The sequence below is a fragment of the Halictus rubicundus genome, chromosome 5 (genome assembly GCF_050948215.1).
Source record: "Halictus rubicundus isolate RS-2024b chromosome 5, iyHalRubi1_principal, whole genome shotgun sequence".
Classification (NCBI taxonomy): domain Eukaryota; kingdom Metazoa; phylum Arthropoda; class Insecta; order Hymenoptera; family Halictidae; genus Halictus; species Halictus rubicundus.
The window spans coordinates 14296213-14318469 of record NC_135153.1 but is presented as its reverse complement, the minus strand read 5'-3'; the positions used below and the strand labels follow the sequence as shown (position 1 = coordinate 14318469).

Sequence of the window (22257 nt, the reverse complement as noted above, 5' to 3'; positions counted from 1 at the left end):
ACCTCGCGGGAAACTTTCAGAATTTTAACAGAGAGGAATAGTTTTTGCGCATCTGTCAGATATGCTTGCTTGTTAACTTTAATAACGGGAAATCATTTATGTTTCCTCGCTGAGAGTTCGTTTAACGATCTTTAATGACGCGAAACTATTTTTCTCGAGTCGAAGTGGATCTTTCGATCGCCTATTAATTTTAACGATATTAAATAATTCTCCTTTTGTCGGTCGTTAAAAATTTCGTTCTTAATGACTCGGGATGCTTGGACGCGGCTCTTAATGATTCGTCACCGGACAGTACAGAAATTGATTTTATTCACTAGTTCACTGGCGAGGCAGATAATTTTATAATTTAACCAGAGATTAAAATTGATTCAGAAAGAGAGAGAGAGTAGAAAGTGAAAGATATTTTCTTTTTCTTTGTGATCCTCTAAGAATTTGATAATTTCCACGAATTTTACATAGTTATTCAATTTTGCGAAAACAAAAGTTTCTTTTTTTAACGTGTGCACGTTTCGGTAGCTTTTTAACGAATGCTGTTCTTGGGCAATGTGAGTATTACATTCGCGATCGAGTTCGTTGAAATTTTGATTTCGCTGGATTTCGTTCAGCAATATTTGCCACGAAATGCAGAAAAATCCGCAGTGCCGCTAGAGGATTTATGCATTTATGACAAAAACGAGTGGGCGAAATTTGAAACAGTAGAAGGATTAAAACAACTCCTGTACAACGTCGAGTTTTTTTTTTTTTTCAACAGATGCGAAAGAATGGAATGACAAAAATGAGTGGGCGAAATTGAAAACAGCGGAAGGATTAAATGAATCGACGCGAATTATTTTCAACAGATTGCAACGATTGAAGCCAGAAAAAAATGTCTACGTGACCCCTGTTTCTTCTAATTGATGCAATTTTTATTCCGCATGAAAATCCGCCGTCTAACTTTTTGCATGTTCCCGCGACGGTTACAAATTACGACGTCTCGTTGGTTTTTCATTTAAACGGTGGGTGTAAAAAAAAAACACAGTAGCTGCTCGTCCGCGACTGTAAAGTTGATATGATTGTGGTGGCATAACGGGTTGGTCGAGCGTCGTGTACAGACGTAGTTTTCTAACGAGGTGTTTTCATTGGGGATAAACAGAATCCGCGGCCCATTCATTATCGCTTTATCTAAACCTCGCGCGCCAGGTTCGAGTGCACTTCGCGTCGCCGCATGCCCTCTTGCACAATGGAACCGGCACGCAATTAGCCAAGTGTCGCTCTAATAAGGATTTGTAGGATAGGTTAGGTCAAGCTAAATCGGCCTGTTTGCCGTTAAACAGGTGGACGTCCTGCCACAGCCTCCTGTTTCGACTGTTGGCCTCGAGAGCTCGCATCATGATGAAGAGTGGCCTTTAAACCCATTCGCGCCGCTCAAAATTAGTTAACGTTGAATTTGAATAGGTTTAGAGGATCCGCAACCGGAAATGCAGAACGCTTCCGCCGCAGTATCCACCGTTTTCGCAAGAACTCGCAGAAATGTCCGTTCTTACGCAACGTTAACGTAATACTTTTTCCATTATGTTCTTCATGGGACTTCACAAGGATCCAAGGAGTTACAGAAGTTCTTAATAGGTTCTGTTTAAAATGTGCAGCTTGCTTTAAATGAACGTTCTCACTTTGTGATGGGAATAGATACAGGCGAGCTCTCCTCAAAGTACAGATATCAGTTCAAATGGCATCTGTGAAATATGAACATAAACTCTACGGTAGAAACATGTATATTGTCCATTGAATGGGCTCTCAAGTTTCAATAAATGCTTAATATTGTTGATCGGACTACAATATTAAGTAATTACAGTAATGTCTCGATATGTGTTGAAGGGACGTCCACGATAGAGCTCCATTGTCACAGGATAAGGGCCTTAGCGCCCTAAAAGATTACACACATTCCTGAGAAAATACTAATTCGATGACCTTTCTGTATTTTATTATTTTTTGATGAAACTGATGTCAACATATTTCTGACATTTTTCCGATTAATCGGTACCAAACGCGACACAATTCAAAGCATAGTTGTTTGTTTAATCCACCATTTAGAAGAACCTCGATTATCCGAACCAATGAATTCTCTATATACAACAGAATTTATTGTACAAATTAATTTAATCTAGCATTATAGGTGGATAACTACTCCATTATATTAACTATTCATACGTGACTGATTCGTTCGGATAATCGAGGTTCCACTGTATCGTGAATTAAACAACTACATAAAATCCGAACTGTGCCGTGTTTGGTATCATTTCAATCAGGAAAATGTCGCAAATATGCTGATAGAAGTTTCAATGAAATATTAATTAAATATTAATATTAATTCAATAACTTACTGTGTATCTTCAGCATTGAAGAGTCTTGTAAATATACTTTACATTTGAATGGGAAAAACAAGTAGCTAAAATCGGCACCAAGAACATAGAATACGAAACACGGACTACAAAAGACAGAACATAAAATATAAGATAAAAAGGAAGCATTGGTGAAACTACAGATAGGATTTCAAATTTATGCGAGTACAAACGAGGGGATCTCATACCGTCACGAGCAACTGCTCGGACATTGATATTGTTCATTTATTAAATTCGTCCGTCGCATACAAAGCTGCAGATTCTTTTCTTCTTTTTTTCTCCCCGTGGCTCAGCTCTCGGGAGAGGGACGGGGGATGAAGTTTAATCGAATTTGTTTGTTAGAGAAAGTAAGACTCACGTTGAATTCGGATCTAATTCTTCGGGAATTCTTCCAGTTCGAAGACCGATCCGTCGCGTCCCCGGGAACTTAAATGAGGTTTTGTGACGGTGAATTTTGAGCCCGACTTTCGAAATCCTCCGCAGCCTCGCCGCCGCCGCCGCCGTGGATAACAAATTTAGCCGAGGTTTAATTCGATTCGTCGGCTATTTATTCGCCTCGGGAAACACTCGGTTAGTTTTGTCATTTAGGAAGAGCCGCCGTAGACTGTCGTGACTTGACACTTAACAGGCGATTCATTTCGTGGTAAACACTTTTGATCACTTTCGATATGCATATTCATCCACTGGAGCAGGACTACAAAGCGATTCATTACCTCTTATCAAATGTAATATTCATTTGTCGGGTAATAAAATATGTATGAGCTCCCAATCATTTTGGTTCTACGACGTAAGACGCCATTTTGGATCAGGAGGATGCTTGGGCAGACGCTTCAGTCTTAAACTGTCCGGCTAAAGTGTTAAACCGAGAAGATTATTGCCGGACATTGCTAATTTATTTTGTGGACAAAATTGAATTGAAATAATGTCCACCTCGTTTTTCTTACTCGTGTGTTATAGTGAAAGGCGTCCTTTTTTTGTAAAACATGCTGTAATAGACCTAACAAATTTTTCGGCAAATTTTAACTCATCTAATTCGTTGAATAATTTGGCAGGAAGTAGACTGTTCAAAAATTAATCTAACTCATCTCGAGTAATAATTAAAAAAAGAATCTTCCATAAAGCGCCTTGAAAAATTTTCATCGATTTTTGTTAGTCGCTGTGCTGGGAATTTTGATGATGAAGAGCACCTAAAAATATGTCTGAGGATGTGTAAAATTGTTAAAAATCCATTGAAATTTGAGCGAAGCTTTGTAGAACGAATAATAACGGAAAAAAGACTTTCCAGTATGAAAAACGAGAGTTAAAAAATCTCATGAAAATAGTAAAGACGTGCGACAAAAGTTAGGCGTGTTCGGATTAGCGAAGTTTAACATCGCCCACGCTTGCAGGTGAGAAGTTCGATTTGGTAGGTCGTAATTATACGGTTAGAATGCATGGAATCCAAGGACAGTATGCTTTCTAGTTGATGCAACGAGGTCACGAGTTACCCGTGGCCTGCGAATCCAGGATTAAAATATGTAGCAAGTTCGTAAAACTAGACTGATTATGAAAAGGAATTTCCATTGTAAATTCTGTTTATCTTAACTTCCGAGTTCTGGCTCCGCTTACGGTGTTCTCGGTGGCCGGGAGCAGAAGCGAGAGAGGAAGCGCGCGCTCGCGCACGAGAGAGAGAGAGAGAGAGAGAGAAAGAGAGAGAGGGAGTTCTGGCGAATTCCGTGCTGTTTATTTCCTTGCAGTAGTTCGTATCGCGTACGCAAGTAACGAAGCGGGGAATTTTATCGAAGAGAGGCAAACGAGACGGTAAAAGCTATACAAAGTTGATGCGAGAACGAACTGAACGCGGCATAAAGCTATTTATCGTTCCGTTTGATCTTCAATTTTAAGAGCGAACGGCGGGGACGCGGCTCTGTGTTTCAAGATCGAGAAAGAGAGAGTGAGAGAGTGAGAGAGAGAGAGAGAGAGAGAGAGAGAGAGAGAGAGAGAGAGAGAGAGAGAGAGAGAGAAGAACGAGCCAACGGCGACGCGGAATAAAAGTGCGTTTTCGTTTCCTGGAGTTATTAGTGTGTTTATGGAATTAACCAAAATGCCGACTCGATTTTCCTGGGATTAAACGAACAAAAATAACGGCGCTAATGCGCGTCTCGCTGAGAGAAAGAGCATTACCGCGACGCGCACTGTTACTGTTTGCAATTGTGTGTTGAACGGGACGAACTCACAGTGTACACGCTTTTGAAAAATATAGAGAAGAAGCATTTTCTAGCGGAAAAAAGTAACGAGAAGCTAGCTGCGATTTTTTAATCCGGGCATGACGAGTGATCTCGTCATTTGGGCTTGACAAAGATCCGCAGTCTAGTCATCGCCATTTTATTCCAAAAGTCGAATAAATTCATTTCATTTACATTTCCACGATATAAATCACTGTGGCCCATTAAATTTCTCCGAGTGCAGAGGGTTAATTGAATTTGGGCCAGTACAGCATTGTAATTTTATGTCCAACAGAAAATAGTAAAACAAAAGCTGAAGCTTTTCATAAGTCATTAGCTGATCGAAAACATGGACTCGATTTATGGACATTATCAAAACGAAACCTTTTCCCCGTGTTTAAGTTGTCCTTAATGTCGTTAATTAAATTTCCTTTTTTCCGGAAAAATAATCAACCGTAAAGCAGCCCTTTAACCCAGATCCACGCAGCTGAAACAAATTTTAAAACATTACCACGACGGGTATAGGATTGAAAATCGAACATCCAATGAAACAGGATTTTAATGTTTGAAAAGCGATCGCGCGAATAACATCGAAATTAAAAATGTTCAACATCGAACACGATTTCCATCGAACAAGCTTCTCGGCAATTTTCTACCCTTATTACCAAACAAGAACATGTACCGTTCAATCGAATGTTGGTTGTGGAAATCCGTGAATTTTGGGACGTTTCTGTGGCACGATTTTTGCTTAAACAAATCAATCGATCCGACCAATTCCCAGTTTCTACATTTAATCGCATAACCTTCCAGTCAATGAATTCCAGCCCCCTCCGTTCAGTTCCAATATTTCTGTATCCGTTTCATCGTTGCTGAAGCCAGAATTGTCAGGACGAAGCCGAAAAACTAGTTTTGGGATTTTGAATCGTTGTCCAGCAAAAAGTCGAGCGTGTGGCCATCTGCCGTTGAAAAAAGTTCCGGATCGCATGCAAATCTCATCGAGCAGGGTTGCCAACGGTGACTGAAACGTCTACCGGAAATGGCGGAAAGCACTTGCGCTACAAAATTTCGTTGGGTTAGGTTTAAAACTGGGCCGCCGCCAATGCGAATGTTCGGTGGCTAAAGACGCGGACTTGTAAATGGAAATTCGAATAAGGGATGTTACGACGGGTTAGTTCACGCGCGACGTTTCTATCCCGGAAATTCCGTTTCGGCGGCAAATATTCCGGATATTTCACTGATAGACAGTTCAGCAAATGGTCTCACCGCCTTCTCTCTCTCACTCTCTCTCTCCCTCTCTCTCTCTTCCATTCTCTCTCTTTCCAGTTAGCTAGCTCCCAAGATGGAGCAGCTACACCCGGATACATAAGCTTCGGGAGTCAGCCGCGGAGCTGTACAAGATGTTAAACTCGAGGAAGATGAAAGTACAAAGTCTGCTCGTGACGCGAGTTACTTCAAACGCCACCGCTTCAACTTGGCTCGGTTGATGACAGCTTTGTTGAGCCGGGATCGGAAACTGCGTGCAAAAACAGGGCCGCGCAGAAAGCGAACGCCTGCGAATTGGCGAAACGGCTGACCCCGCATGCTTGCGAATTTTCTCCCACGGTGGGTCGTTTCTCTCAAATGGGTGGAATTAATTCTACAAATTTTTCTGTCGTGAAGTAGGTCACACCTAGACTTATATCGCCAGGCTGCGGATTTTATGCATTTATGACAAATATGAGTAGGTACAATTTGAAAGAAAAAATTAAAAATTAAGAATTTTTTCAAATTTAAAAATATAGATGCATTATTTCTAGGTTACCGAAGTCATTCGAGGGGTAAGGAATTTTCTACTCGGGTCTTGTCTCTTGCAATTGCCGCAGACAATTTCTATTCTCCGGGAAGATCCGCAGTCCATTGATCGCATTAGCTAAATAAATAAAAGTCAAATTCAAGTCTCTTACATTCTCATCTCGAGTGTTGGTGCCACGTGTTCTGTATCTGAGCGAATTTTATCTTCCCAATTAAAAATGGATTTTTATAGCCTTGGTATCCGTTGCTAAAACCGTAGTTCACCGTCACGGTATCAGATAAAGTAATATTCTTTATATTGGACTAGAATAGAGTCGATCAATGAGAGTCGGGAGAAAGACGATCGTTGAAACGGTAGAAACAGCAGGGAAGTCAATGTTATCAATAACACTCGAGTCGCCGGTTGAAATTGAACGCTACGCCACTGAGTGTCTTACATAAAAGCCCCAGGTTCACCTACCAGCCTGTACATACACGTACGTGGAATCGCACACATGCACTCGCGTATATATGCAGCACTATTTCTTCGAATTTTGGGGTTCGTCCAAATTGGATCTCGCGTATTTAGTGGAACGACCACGACTCCGGAAGGAATTCGTGGGTTACGCGCGTTACACGTACACGGGCTCGCGGTCCGTTCACGTGCACACCAGACTACAATAACAGCGAAAACGAATGACGATCCTGTTATTTTCTTCCCGCGAGAACCTCTCTATCCCCCGTAGTCCCTTCCTCTCTCTCTCTCTCCCTCTCTCTCTCTTTCTCTCTCTCTCCCTATCTGTGTACGCGTAGCCCTCTCCTTGTCCCGATCTCTCTTTTCAACAGTGATCTCTGCCCGGCCGCCGTGAAGTAATTCCGAGTGATTCCGGAGTGTTTCCATCGAATTACCCGATCGTGCTTTCTTGCAAAGCCGCGTCCACACTAGGACCCTAAGCAAAATGCCCACGATTGTCTCTGGCCATTGTAGTGATCGTCACGCCCTCTAAAGGTTAACTAAAACTTTACACACTCGGTGCAAGATCTTACGACGTTTAAACCAAATGGATGATTCTTCGAGGGGCCGAACTTTACAATTCCCCCCCTCCCCAAGATCTTGCTACATGTTCTACGTCATTCCCCTCGTTTAGATGCGATCAATGTACGAGTTTCATTTTTGGCGGAAATTACAAGTTCCCGAGATATTTGCAAAAAACATTCGTACTACCACATTGAATTCTGGCATAGATGCCGCTACTGCGAATATCCCGGGAACCTGTAACTTCTACTAATAATTAATACAACAATAATAAGTATTTAATAATAGGTACTTAAAGCTTGGGGTGGGGGTGATTGTAAAGTTCAAACCTGTTTAACACTAGTCAAATTTATTTTTATAAACAGTCACTTTCGGTGTTGCAGAAACCTAGTCCATGAAAACATTTCCCCGCGGCGAGCAAGCGCATTTGTCTATTATTCTCTAACTGTATAATCGCTTTCGGACTGAGCCCGACGAAGCACTCTTCGCAGCAGTCCCGAGCGTGTGGACGCGGCTTAGTGATCCGGTTGTTTCGCTTTTGTTAACGGGAAATAGCGGCCGAGTAATTGCCGGTTCGAGAGGAAAAACGGTGGATAACAGTGACGGTGTGTAGGGCGAAGGGGCGAAGGGATGAACGGCAAAGGGTGGGGAGGCCTCGAAACGTCGAAACGGACAAACAATTAGGCTTCCGGCAATCGAGAGAAACAACGGTGGTCTTCATTCTGGCCCGCGTCGGCAAGAATACACCGGCCGTTGTTGTTGTTTTCCGTTGTTTCGCGAGTTGCCGGACCGGTCCCGGACTGGTTTCGAGGATTCAAAGGGCTGAGTCAACCGGACGCGAAGACTTGGCCGCCGGAAGTTCGTTCTGAAGGACATAGAGAGTGTACCGTCTTCGCGCAGACTGCAGAAACTTCTCTACGACGAAGCCAATTCACCTCTGTTTTGGATTCTTGAAGAAAGACGGACCGGCGAGTTTGCTTCTGGTATTATAAACAGCCGGCATGGGATGATAGCTCCGGGGAACGTGGTTTGATGTTGTTTTATTGTTGATATGACCGGTGACAGGCACCGGGACTTCAGCTTTCTCAGGAAATGCACATCGATTCCTCGGGACTCTTCCTCTCCAGCGAATTTCTGATGGCCTCGGGGAATTTTTAGCGTGATGTTTTTTTTTTAAATAATTTATTTCAATTGACTTCAGATGATTGGGGAAGATAACGTGCACGGAGACGATGAGGTTAATTGGAAACGCGAATGTAGTTGGAATTTTTTTTTTATCGTAGAACAGAAATGTTTCAGATTGTAAAGGAACGGGATACCTGAAACGAAACTGTTACAATTAGCATTGAATTTTTTAATTGGGTCAGTTGACTTTTTCTTATGAAATGTCTCAATTAAAATATTCTCTTCCTTTCGCTCCATCTCAATGAAAAAGATCAAACATTTCTATTTGTACGGAGCGATAATTGTTCGGAGCCCGGCAGTTGGTCAATGATAATTTGATTGGCAAGTCACAAATTTGAAACGACGAGAACTCTGGTTTCAACTCTGGCGAATGAGGGGCGACAGTCACTACATACCAATATGGCGGTGCCCTTGCCGGTCAAAAACGCTAAAAATCGCGCACACCTTTACACACGTATAACTTTTGATCCCCTAGGATTGAAACCTGGATTTTCGGCACTTTCTCGTCAAAATCTACAGCATTACCTAGAAAAAAGTTAAAAATTTCTGATTTCCCGAAGTAAAGTTAAGCCCATTGAGAGACCCGAATATTTAAAATATTGACAATTTAAACAATTATATATTTGGTTCCTAGAAAAATCCACGGACCCAATATTTGAGCACTAAAACATTTGGCCTATAAAAAATCCACAATTTAAACATTGAAGACTTAGAAGCTTGTCAACCCATTACAAAATTGAGGAATTTCGGTATCGAGAAACTTGGTAACGACAAACTGCTCTAGTAAAACTTTTCAACACCCAACCCCCGTGCGTCCTGGTGAACCTTTAACCCGAGTAACACTTGAGACAACGGGCGCAAGCAAGGGCCAAGCCATATACCCTTCATCAGTACCCACCGAACGGCAGAGAGCCTGCTGCGACCAAACTTTAGTTTGCGCGAAATGGTCGCGCACTTTTCATTTGCTCTCGGGTTCCGAAACACAGAGTAGTTTGGTCGGTCCATAAAGGAAAATGATAATCACTCGGCCGACGGAGAAAGGGCGGTCGCCAGTCGGCGTTAAGCCGATTCCTGTGTATCGGAAACCGATGGGAAAAAAATATATTTGCAGGTTCCTTTTGTGCTCCGCCGACCTAATTCCGGCGGCCAATTCGCAATACCGTGCGCACACGATCGGCCCCGATGCCTGTTATTTGTTCACCCTTATGATGTGCCGACCCTCGAGGACTTTTCCCTTTTGAAATCAGCCCTTTATCCTGGCCTTTGCCTCCAAGATTGCAGGGAAAATACAGCGAGAATACAATTTTCTAAATTAAACAATTTTACACTGATCTGCAAGTGTCTGTGGATTTTGCACGTTTATGACGGAAATGCGTAGGTCCGATTTGGTATTAGGTGTACGCAAGTTCGTTTTATGATTTTTCTCTCGTATGAGGCTTCAAGTCTGAAATTATAAACCGGTAAACGTTCAATATAAAATCGGCAATTTCATGTTTCCGGATTTTTTAAAAATCGATTTTGCAACCAAAAATTCTGAAATAATTCACTGTCATGTGTGCTATTCGGTAGAATGTTCATGAATTTTTTCGAAATCTTTTGTTCAGTCGAGCAGAGAAGAAACAGAGCATAATTCATTAAACCGTGCTCACCCTATAACTACCCTTGTGGTAGGGGTACCGACTTGAAACTTGTCACAGAGGGGTTTCTTTGGGAGCCCTATGGAGTAGTATGACCAAAAAAGTCAATTTTGTTTGGGGGCATTTTTGACCATCTTATTCGGCTATACCCATTGACTCGTGCATAAGATGTTGAGAGATATTGATGTTTTTTCGATAATTCAGAGGAATCGTGGACCGTTGATCATAATCGGGCAGTGTTTAATAGTATTACTGATCCCCAGGGTTCGTCCAGGAATTGTTGATTGTTCAAAAGTCCTCGAACAATGTCCTTTCCCGAGATAGATTGCTTTTAAACGAGAATCTGATACGCGTTTTGACATTCATAACAGCGTTTCTTCCGGTAATCGAGAGCGACAAAGAATCCCTCGACCGCTGTCAAGCTGTCCCGTTGGTTGATTTCAAGTATACCGATGGAAATTTCTCGGGGACAGTATAAAGAAACTCTTTAAATATACAAGCATTACGGCGGAAGCCCGGCGAAGAGGAAAATAATTGATCGAGCGAGCTCGGAAAGGTTCGTTGACTTTTAACTTGTTAAACCGGAGGACGGTAGATTGTTTGAACTACCACCAACTCGTTATGGTTTAACCCTTCTGTGCTTGCGACCCTGCAGGGAATATTTAAATATCGGTTCTTTATAGGAGGAGATTTTATTTGATGTTTCAAACGAGATCGGTGTAACGCTTTTTAGTGTGCGAGGTGATTACAGATCGATTTTTACGATTAATTCTTCGGTGGGGTTTGTGCGCTGATTTTTTTAATCTGATTCCGTTGAGTTTTTATTCGGTTGTTATTTTCAAGGTTTGGTGTTTTATATTTTATACAATTTTTTTAAATAACGTTGATTAAATCGTGCCTGGTGAAAGAGGATTTTGACTCTAGAAAACAGGAAATGAATGTTGTAGATATTCGACATTAATTTTAAATATAAATTAAATTCAAGACGTAACGAGGAAATTAAATGATAGATTTACGAGTAAATAAGTCGTTTCGCTCTCAGTTAACGAATCAACTCTCTCAAAATTTATTGTAATTACTGCAGTCGAAATGAAATTGCGAAGATTTTATATGCGCATAACTAATACAGTAGACTAAACCCTGAAATATTAATTTAATTTTCAGATGGAAAATTACATTTGAGACTACAGAGTATTGGATTAACACAATTAGCCAATTCGGTTGAATCCTCTTGCACCTCTTATGGGAAACCGAGGTAGAAAATGTTCAAATTTCATCGTCCTTCGCTGGCATAACATGTCCATTTTTTTTTCTATTAATAAAATTCAAGCAAAGAGCCCGTCAGTCAGCTTGATACGGCGCGATATGCATCACCCACAGAGGTTCGAACTGTCTCAGCGTTTTTCAGGGCTGTACTCCTTTCTCTGCCCTTCCTTCTCTCGCTGCCTTTTTCCCTCCCTTTCAGTTCCTCACACCCTGTTCCCTCCCTGGGTGGATCATAAAACCCGGGTCACTTCGCCCCGGGGGTCCTCATTTAACTTCTCATAGAGCAATCGAGCAATTCGAATGTAATAAAAAAGGGCGGGCAACTTTCCGTGGGACTTGAAAGCGAAACGGGGTGCTAACTCGAATACGGTGAAGAAAATACGGGCCACGGCCTGAATGTGATCATGGAAGGGATGGAATCCGGTGAAAAAGGGAATCGAATCGAACGAACGATCGGTCAACGGTCCGCTCGAATTGCGAGAGATAGCAGAGACTGGCTAGGGTTGATACGTTTTGGAACAAAATCGTGTGAACAAAACAAAGTAACATTTTAAGGATATTCGATATTCTATTCTCTAACAGAGATAATCGTCAATTTTTTAGACTTAAACGGGAAACGGGTTTAAATTATATTTTTTCGTGAACGGTGTGCAATGTTCACAACCCTCTCATCTGTGGAAGGGGTTGCTACGAATTTTCACCCCAATAGATTGGAATCCTAATTGAGGACTCCAATTTTTAACTATTTAATTTAATGTCCTCCTTTAATCCTTGTTCATCCCTTAGAAAGTTTATGATAAAAAATCGGTGGACTCGAAATTGGCTGTCTCCATTTTTGTTCCAAAAGTGAAATTGAAATTTAAAAATACATAATGAGTCGTTAAAATTTCCACCCTCTGATGTTTAGAAATTTGCGCTTATGGCATACCCAATATTATATAATATTGAAGTGAACTCCAATAAAGAGTGACAGTATTTTTATTTTTGTTATACTTACGTAGGTAGCAACAGAAATTTTTCCCCACTACTATTTTGTAACTTGTTAAAAGTGGAATTTTTCACGTCCAATAATAGTATCTGTTATTTAAATAACACACAAGCAAAGGTAGAAGCCTGGATGAGATTCGAACAAATTGGTTCGATTGTAACGCACGGACACTCTATAGTGTTTAATCATCTATGCACCGAGCAACGAAACATTTTATTTAGGTAAAAAGTGCGAGTGGTTGAGTACTCGTGTTTATATTATAAAATGCATAAAATATATAAATTGCAGGCTTGATCCAGCGAACGTATAAATACCGAAAAGTCACGGTTCGTTTCTCGTTAAAAGAATATACAAGTTCATTATTTTTCAATCACGTTTGAAACGTTCAAGAACACTCCACTCCACGTTTTTTTCAATTTTCCATTCTGTTAATTGGATCTTGTAAATGCAATTTCGCTGACGTGCAGCGCGAAGGTAATGTTTCGATTATTGGTACGTTTGTTACATTCGATGGTGCGTTCGATCAATGGCGGAAAAACTTCTGATACGAAATTTAAAATAATTCTGCGCTAGATTTAATGCCTCATTAATTTAACCATGTCCAGTTGCCTGAAATATTAATTTTCTGCGTCGATGTCGATCGCTGTAAACCGAGCAATTATTTCTGGACAGTTTTCTGAATTAATTCGTCGAGATGAAATCAAATAAATAAATGTTTGAAATATTTCGAAATAATTTTAAACCGTTGAAGATATAATAGAATTAGGGAATAATTGTTTAGCTTCCAATCAACAGATCAAATCTTTTCAATTCTACTGCAATCTCTGCGTTATTATTTCTGCAAACAAATAAATGATCTGAAGAGTCAAAAATGCCCTTCAGCCGATTTTAGTGGGAAATGGCTGGTTTGATAGCCTACCAAGAAAGAACCCTAAAAGTTTTATCCCTATACCTCGCCTGTAAGGGTAGTTACGGGGAAAAAACAAAAAATCAGTTTTTACCTCATTTTCTAGATTTAATCGCGCTTAAAAATTCTAAAAAAAAATCTGACACTTTTAACACATTGAAACACATAGCCGACAATTTTTTCCGATTTTTCGGTTGGAAACTCTGGTTGTAAAAAATGAAAATCCTGGAAAAAATACTGGTATCATATTGTGGAAATTATTTGGACAGCTTTCTGAATTCATTCGTCTCGAGATGAGATCGTTCCGGAGCCAGGACTCATTTGAGGGGCGGGATCCTAATTTTTTACACCGCCTCGTAAACAAGAAACGAGCTACCGGTGATAGTGCACGGACCATGCAGGGGGTGGGGGGTGTGACAATTTAACTTGTGGCCACATTGGTGAAATCGCGCGAAACGTATTGTCGTTTTCGCAACCGGTCAGAACGCGATAAAATTCGCCAGGAAGTTTCGCGGTTCTTTCTTTCGCAAAATCCGGCCAAAAAGCTCGCCGAAAGAAAAATGGTTCCCTGTCCGTAACATGACGTAAAAGAGCAACTTAATCCCGTAATATCCGGCCGCGCTGGCCCGGGCTGGGAGGGAATTAATCTACCAAGTAATTAGCGATCCCACGCGAAAAGGATAATAAAAACCGGCCGGAACAGATTACCATTAAATGGCGGCGATCCGGCTGTTTATGAAAAATTTTTTTCCAGTTCCGAGAGCGACAAGGGATCCTGTTAATTGCTCCGGGAGCGTCTTTCAACGCCCGGCGATTTCTTGCCTCGCGAAACTTTGCCCGGACGTCTCCTCGTTTAATCCTTTCGAGACGGATTTATTTTTTTCCCGGGGAAAAGCGCGTTATCCAATAAGTATTTTCTTCGGGAACTTGTCCCTGAAACAAAGTTCGCTTTTACGTCGGGTAAATATTTATTCCGAGCTTCTCTTGGCCTTCTTGACAATAGTTACCCAAAGGATTTTCGCCTGGTTCTGGAATGAAATTGTGCTTCTTTCGTTGTTTTATGGTTTATGATAATGAAAAGAATTTATTTGACCCCCTTTATTCACACTAGATTTACAGAGCACTAAGTAGGACTATTTTATATCACTGCGGATTTTTGTGCAAATTTCCAATATGCAATAAATTAATTGAATAATTCCTGATAAAGGCATTTTAACATTTCCATAAACGCATATCAAACAATTTCCTTGAGGTAAATCATATAGTGCAGTATAGATTCGTTGCTAGCTAGATTGGTAGAGTACGTCTGACCACAGGCAATCCGTGACCCCTTGCGCGTGATTTCTAATCCGCGTGACATTTCCAATTTCACCTGTTTCACGATTTAAACGGAGCTTTCTATTCACGGTTATAGTCTTAAGCGGTCAATAATGCCACCGCCTAACGAAGTGGTTAAGAAATATTTAATTCTTTGCTCGACGCAATTTCTAGTACAAAAGTTTTCGCACAATCCAATTTTTTTTTACATAAATTGTCCTTTTCCAAAAAGTCCTTTCAACAAGGATCGATCTCGTTTAAATAATATTCAAATTTCTATCAAATGACTAATGAAGATGTGAATTTGTATAGAGACCCTATGAAAAATTCATTCACCGCGCGTCTTGATAAATTAGCAACACTGATTAAGAAATCCAGTCGACAAGGATCGACCTCGTTCATTAAAAATCCCATAAAACGGCTAGCATTAATTCTCGGCTGCAATCAACAGCGATAAATTCGATGGATTCGATAAAAACCAGTGGATTATTCGCGAGCACTCCTGACGCAAATAATTATATAATGCTCAACAAAACAGGATTACTCGGTCAAATTCTGCTGTTCCGCCTTTTAATTCCGATTGATAATTTTCGTGGCGAGGTATGCCGGTGCGTGCGTGCGTGTGTGTGTTCGAACATATTCCGATTCTTGTTTCCCTTTTTCCAGCACTCGTTCCAGCAGTTGCAGTCGGCAAACTGATGCATCAGGCGAAGTTTGTTTGCATTAAATCCGGCTTGAGTCGAGGCGATAACATTTTGATTGAACGGTTCGCGTGTAAACGAATCAAGTTGAAACGGCGCGAGCGATAAGCTTGCAGCGGAGCGCGGGGGATTCCCGCAATCTGCGACGAATGCGTGGCAAATTTGGCATAAACAATTTCCGCGGTACGTTCGGATAACTTATGCCGAAGTGCTCAGAAAGCTTCCGATAGTCGACAAAAGGTATACCGGAGGTGACGAAACCGTCGAACGGATTTCCATCGAACGGTTACCGGCTGAAATTTATCTCGCGAATCCCCCCCCCCCCGTTCTCCTTTTATTTTTAATCGATAGCGTCGGCCAACCTACTGCGCCACGGATCCACGGCTCCACGAAAATCACGTCGAATCAGGTTGAGGAGAAAATTATTCTTTCTCATGCATTCGAATATGAAGCAGCTCGCGGCGATACCGAGGATCAACTCGGATCGAATAAAAAAGAACTAGCACAAATATCCAGAATGCAACGATTCCAGTTATTCCCGAAGACGGAACCGTGCAAAGGTTTATTAATTTTTGAAACTTTCGCAAACTGTCGCAAAAGACTATTTCATTTTTGTCTAGTTGATTTAGAAATTATTCCGTTGATATTGTGCATCGTACAAATTTACAAAGTCTTACTTCATGGTACTTTCATTTGAATTGTTGGACCGTAGATTTGTATGAAAAATTCGAGTGTACTAATTACGAGACACGGCGGCTACATACGCATTTTTTGAGTCGAACGTCATGCAACATTGTTTTTAAATTCTTCGAAGGTTCACACTGTATGCACTTGATGTACCAATTTTTGTTGTGAATGGATAAAATTCGTAGTATTATTATGTCGTGTTATAGAGGGACAGAGGGGAAAAAATTAATGCAGTTTGAACTGAATATTGGGACAAAATGGCAGACAATATTGAAGCACAATGAAGCACATTATTTAGCAACCGTTCGTTTTTAATTGATACAGAATGATGATAATCTATGACGACTTTAATGTATCCTAAACAGTATCTTAAAACATAAAGTATAGTCGATAAAACCGTTTGGTAAAATCTGTAATGCTGAAGCGTAAACGGGCAATTGACATTTTTCGAACGGAAAAGCAATATCAATTGAATCGAAGGTGCTATTCCAATCTTTCTTTGTCCAACAAATTCGGAAGGAATTCTAAGGGAACGGCAATGAATTCACCGTCAATTTTCCCAGCAATAAATACGAAATTCGCCCGCTGTAATGGGTTTCTTATTGGCTCGACAAACAATACAATTCGGTAAAATAAATGTCCGTTTGTTCAGAACCGGTCGCCGTTGTTAGCAGCCTCGGGGAAAAATCCCCCGTCTGGATTTAATGCGAATCGAAGGAACGTTTAACGGGGAAAACGGGTGCAGTCGAAACGCGATCGTTCCGATACGATTTATACGATTCAGTTAAGTGGAAATGGGCCTTAAGATCGGCTCATAAAAATATTTGGCCGGGAAAGATATTCCGGGCGGCGCGAGATACTTTTTGCCCTGCTTCATTTCACTCCGATTCCATTCGATTCGTATTCGATTCGATTACGCGCGTGCTCTCGAACCCCCTCGGCGTTCTACGCGCGCGCGCGTCATTCAAACGCATCGTTGCAGTTGCGAAAAAAGTCTACCTTTCCCGCTTTCGTTCCGCTCTATTTGATTCGATTTTGTTAACAAGTACCACCTCATCCTCCACCGTTGAATGTGTTCGATTCTTTCACCGGAGATAATAGTAAATAGTTCGCGGGAGCGTATAGAGTGGCCAATCAAACAATCAGTGTTGCGTTCTTCGAGGAATTTTGATCGGTTGTTGCGATATGTGGTAGATTGATTTTTATGTTTCTACAGATTTTTGTTCAGATTTCTGGCCAGATTTTTTTACATACATATTTTTATACCGACTGGATAGGTTAATTAAATAATCATCTTCTTTGGGGTATTTCAATCGGTTTGCGCCAGCTTCTGTTGTTTTTTTAGTTCGTATTTACAGCAATAAATAGCAGATTAATTTGCATATGATTCAAAAGATTACGGTTATTTCTCGATATATGTCGCCAAGGCCTGGATGATAAACGTCGCGGAATTATCCCCACTACCGCGGAGCTCGAGAGTGCTCGGACGCCGAAGAGTGTAAACATAACTTGGGTATGTCTCCTAGACGATACACGGCGCTGACAAGACAGCGTTGTTGACATATATCGAGAATTCACTGTATTTTGAAGCGTTCTGGCCAGCACTTTTGACATACGAATTTTTATTGAAAGATCTAGGTTCGAGGAACACCTCGAAACCTTCTTTAATGAAAAACCATACAGTTTCTTTGGAAGTCGAGCAGCTTGTAAAACGAGGTTGTACGTGTTCGGATAAACGAGGTTGTACCGAGCCTCGGTCAGTTTTCGCCGAATAAGGAGAGATTACTGTGCGCGCAAGCAAACGAGGCGTCTCTCGTTAGGGAAATTATAAGATTGGAAAAATTACAGAGGAATGCTACAAAGTGATGAATACAGTTGCTATTTATTATCACTGCGACGACTTAATGCCCCACGTAATTCCCGCGGGCGATTAGAGCCGGATAACCGGTCGTGGAATCGATCGAATCTTTGAGCATGAAATCGAAAAAAAAGAGGAACTCGTCATTATTTCCATCAATACCGCGCACAACTATTACGTAACGAGACTCGTGTTTGTCTCATTATTCCGCCTATTAAGCGCGAATCTCCAATGTTGCAATGAATACGGACGAAACGTAAATACAGCTAGAGTAATGGAACAACAAACTTCCGTAAGGAGAAACAAAAAAGTTTGCTCACGGTAGAACAATGGCCGACAGGGATTCTGCAACATAGTAATGGCCCTGTGGGATTCTGCAACGTAATTATGGTTGTCCTGGTTCTCTAAGCGAACCGGGAAATTCCTAAAAACCATCGAAATACGGAGAATGCAATTAAATTCTAATTATGCAGCCAGATAATAAACAATATATACATTTTTTTACCACCGAATGTTTGTCTCTGTCAGGATTTAAATGTACGACGATCATGTCAAGTTTGATGGATTTCTCATTCAAATTACGGCATCGAAATTAATCTTTCGCTTTATGGTTTATTCTAGGCTCGCAAGAGTTCATTTATTATTAATAATTTTCCGGTGGAGATTGAAATTATACATTTATCGTAAGCGTGTGCAGAAGTTCAATACTCATGTATGCAAAATAGTATGCATCTTGGATTGGCACGAAACGAGGAATAAATTTCAATGCATAATTCAACTTAAATCCCTTTCAATACAAGAAGAAAATATTGTTAATAATTATTTAATATTTTAGCGACAATTCGAAGATTTAAATCAATTTTTATTATCTTATCAGGTTCCTGATGGAGCAAAGGAAAATCGAAGTCCATTTACCAATTTGGTAAGAAAGAATACATCAGTAAAATAATTGTTATTCTTAACACAACGTTAACCAAATTTTCTTTAAACACATCATTCTTTCGTCAGCACTAAACCTAACACTGTCAAGTAACCGCTTTTTCATCTCACGATTAGGTATGAAACTTACAAAAGCATAATGATAATCTTACAATATCTTATCTCGTATCGTACAATATCGTATCTTCAATTTTTTCAATATCAATTTTACTGTTGTTTAGATCCAGTGATGATTTGAACTGTATATATTTTTCTTTTCGGTACACAATTTTGGTTTATAAAGAAAACACACGTTTATTCGACCTATGAAAAAAATACAGTGGAAAATACAATACAAAATAAAGCAGCAGTAGGCAAGAATGAAAAAATACAGTAGAAAACAGAGTTCACAAAAATTAAAAAACACAATAGAAAATACAGCACAAAATAAAACTGCAGTAATGAAGAATTGAAAAATATAGTAGAAAACACAGCACAAAATAAAAATACTGTAGACAAAAATGAAAAAAATCAACCAAGTTGTTGCGTATTCGAGGTCCGTTCGAGGGTCGAAAAATTCGGCGTCTCACAGCCAAAGAAAACACAGATTTAGCCGCTCGGTTTAGCGCGCGTGGAAAACGGTGCAATAGTTTGCCGACGGGGCGACAAGTTTTCAAAAGTTCGCGAGAATCTGTGCGCGGGATTTCGCGAGACGGAATAATGCGACGGAAAACAGCTGACACAGCGGGGACCGCTTAATTTCGAGGCGGAAGCACGTGGCACGGCGCACGAGGACACAAAGGAGAATCCATAAACACGATTCCGGAAATTGCATCTTTCAATTAGGCGAGTGGGGGGTAAAAGCGGATCCCGGCATCCAGTACGCTCGTCACCGCCCGCGGTGAATTTTCCGAAAATGCTCCGCCGGATTAATTCTATTATCTTTTAATTCGAACGTCTCGCTGCCGGAAAACTGCCAGCAAAACGCGGTTTTGTTGGCTCTTTAGTCATTTCATTTTACTCGACGTCTCCAAATTTGCTTGAAAGATCGATGAAAACTTAATTTTCCTTATCGTTAGACGACGGAGTTTTGTGCAAAATAGAAATTGTATGCATCGATTGCAGACTACAGAAGCTACTCGCTATATGTCCAAAACACGGGTCTAGCCACGGACATACATATATCGGCCAGGAGATAATATTCTTTGATCCATGCGACCGAGGTCTCTCGAGCTTCTTGGACCCTCACGGGGTATACCCCGCGGTAGTGGGGATAATTCCACGACGTTTATCATCCAGGCCTTGGCGACATACATAGAGAAATCACTGTGCTATGTTTGTGAATTAAGTGACGATTTATCTGTTCTTACTTTATCGAAAACAGGCAACAATTTGTTACTAACCACGGAAACGTGGAAACGGTTGGATTTGGCAAGAATCATTTCTCTTTTTGATGAAACATGCAACATCGACAGGAAGAATTGCACGCTGTAGCCGCGGAGTGGATACAGCTTAACTTATTTTGTTTTCGTCGACGGCTCTAACGCGATAGGATCTTAATAACGATACCTCGCGGATTATCATAAATAACTGCGCAGCCGTGTACACAATTCTCTCCGATTGCATAACAATGAAATGCACATGTTATTCGCCGGTCTCACTCTTTCTCTCAATCGTGAGTACACTTTTCGACCATCTCCCTCTCTCTGTCTTTCTCCTCTTCTTTCTTTGGCTCTGTTCACGGAGAGAATTACGCAGGCGCGCTTTTTGTTTCCGTCGTGTTCATATATTTCCTTAAACCGTGCTCAAAATTAAAATTCCATTTCCAACGGGGCGCAGCTCATTCGGCCAACGAAATTCTCGCAGGAATTAATGTTCCATTGTACATTTTTAATTACGCCCTTCGTCGGGATTTATCGCGGCGCCCCGTTCGCATTGTGTGACGCTTGTCTGACGCATTCGGACTGCGCAATCTTTTCGCAATATATTTATTTACTTCTGTCAGATGATCCCAAATGTTCCTGCTGAATAAAACAGGCAAACAGGCTGAACAATCAATATTTCGATTTATTTCCTAAACAGCCAATATTTGCAATTCTCCATCATTCAGACGTCGCGTGCTCTTCAAACTTTAATTAAACGGTTACTAAAAATCGTACAGTAATTTTCAAGACCTCATTCTAAAGAAAAGGCTCCATTCTTTGAATCTATAATAGACTCGTATATGAAAAACAATTTTCCCTTCTCCCAGAGACGTTCAAATTTCCGAAACCTTCGGCGAAAGCGACTAAAGTCTTTCCAACTTACGTCGCTAATTCTAAAACCAATAAAGGCCTAAATCCGAGATACTACTCCAGTAGTATGTTTCTATCGCGATCACGTGCGCGGCTCCACGTGCACTTCGCGTTAGGGGCTCGCCTGTTCGAGTCCGAGCAAAAAGTCGGCCTAACCGGCAGACTATAACTGGTGAAACTTCTCCTTTCTACGGATCTGTGGGCTGTGACAATCACCTGGCGGAGAGAACCGAGCGTAGCCGAGCGCGTTCGCCGAGGTGCTCAACGCTCGTAACACCTGAGATAGAAGGAGTCGCGGCCGGTACGATCGCGTAGGCACGCGCATCGTCGCGTTTCTCGATCGCTATATATTTCTTTTTTTTTTACCCCGAGTGAAACCGTCGGGAACAGGTCCGGGACCGTTCTGGGACGAGGTCAGGAGGCCCTTCGAGGCTGGATTAAAATCGAGAGCGAACCCACGGCCCGTGGATGCCGTTCCCAGTCCGATATCTCCGACACGTGAGCGCTCACCTTTGTTACTTTCTAGCAGCGATCCGGATCGCGTAATTAGGTTACCTGCTCGCTCCCGCGAACCGACCAGTTTCTTCCCAGACGGAGAGGGCACGAGGTCGTTCGCACGAAAACTTCGTCACGGGATCATCAATCCCGCACTGACACTCCGGCATGGACGCATGTAGAATATATATATGTATGTCGTGTCTCTGTTTTTGTCAGCCCGGGCACCGGCTGATTGATTAACACAGTGTCGCGCGGATTCCGCCATGCAAGGTCCTGTCTAGCCCGTTTTGAGCAGAATTGCTCTTCGGGGACTTGATCGAAGAGCCCCCGATCGCAGAGTGATGTGCCAGTTGCGAAGTAGATTAAGGGTTTCGGCGCAACGCGCGGCGGTGGGTTTTGTTTTGGTAGATTGGGGTTTGTAGAGACCTGTTGAGTGGAGTTTTGTGGGCGGTTGGTTGGGCTTTGTTTGGACTTGTTAGGTACGTGGAACCTGCGCAACTAGGTGTGCGAGTAATCGCGTGCATCCAGAAGTGGATTTAAAGTTTGAACGCGTTGGGGGGTGGCTGTTTGGAGAGGCTTGATTGGGATTTGTACAAACATGTTGAGTGGTGTT

The 22257-nt window shown here is 41.4% G+C and overlaps 1 protein-coding gene across 9 annotated transcripts in view; it reads left to right on the top strand.

The window, feature by feature from the left end:
* The window catches only part of LOC143354414 (venom dipeptidyl peptidase 4), a 345338-nt gene that overhangs the window by 9214 nt on the left and 313867 nt on the right, over positions 1-22257 (top strand). For 7 of the 9 annotated variants that reach the window (XM_076788472.1, XM_076788469.1, XM_076788470.1 and 4 more), the window contains one exon: positions 18812-18856. The exons of 1 other annotated variant lie outside the window; for it this stretch is intronic. In XM_076788472.1, the coding sequence (XP_076644587.1) occupies positions 18812-18856 (45 nt within the window). Of the gene's footprint in view, positions 1-18811; positions 18857-21420; positions 21645-22257 lie in introns of those variants that run through there. One more of the 9 variants, XM_076788476.1, reaches the window with a different exon arrangement.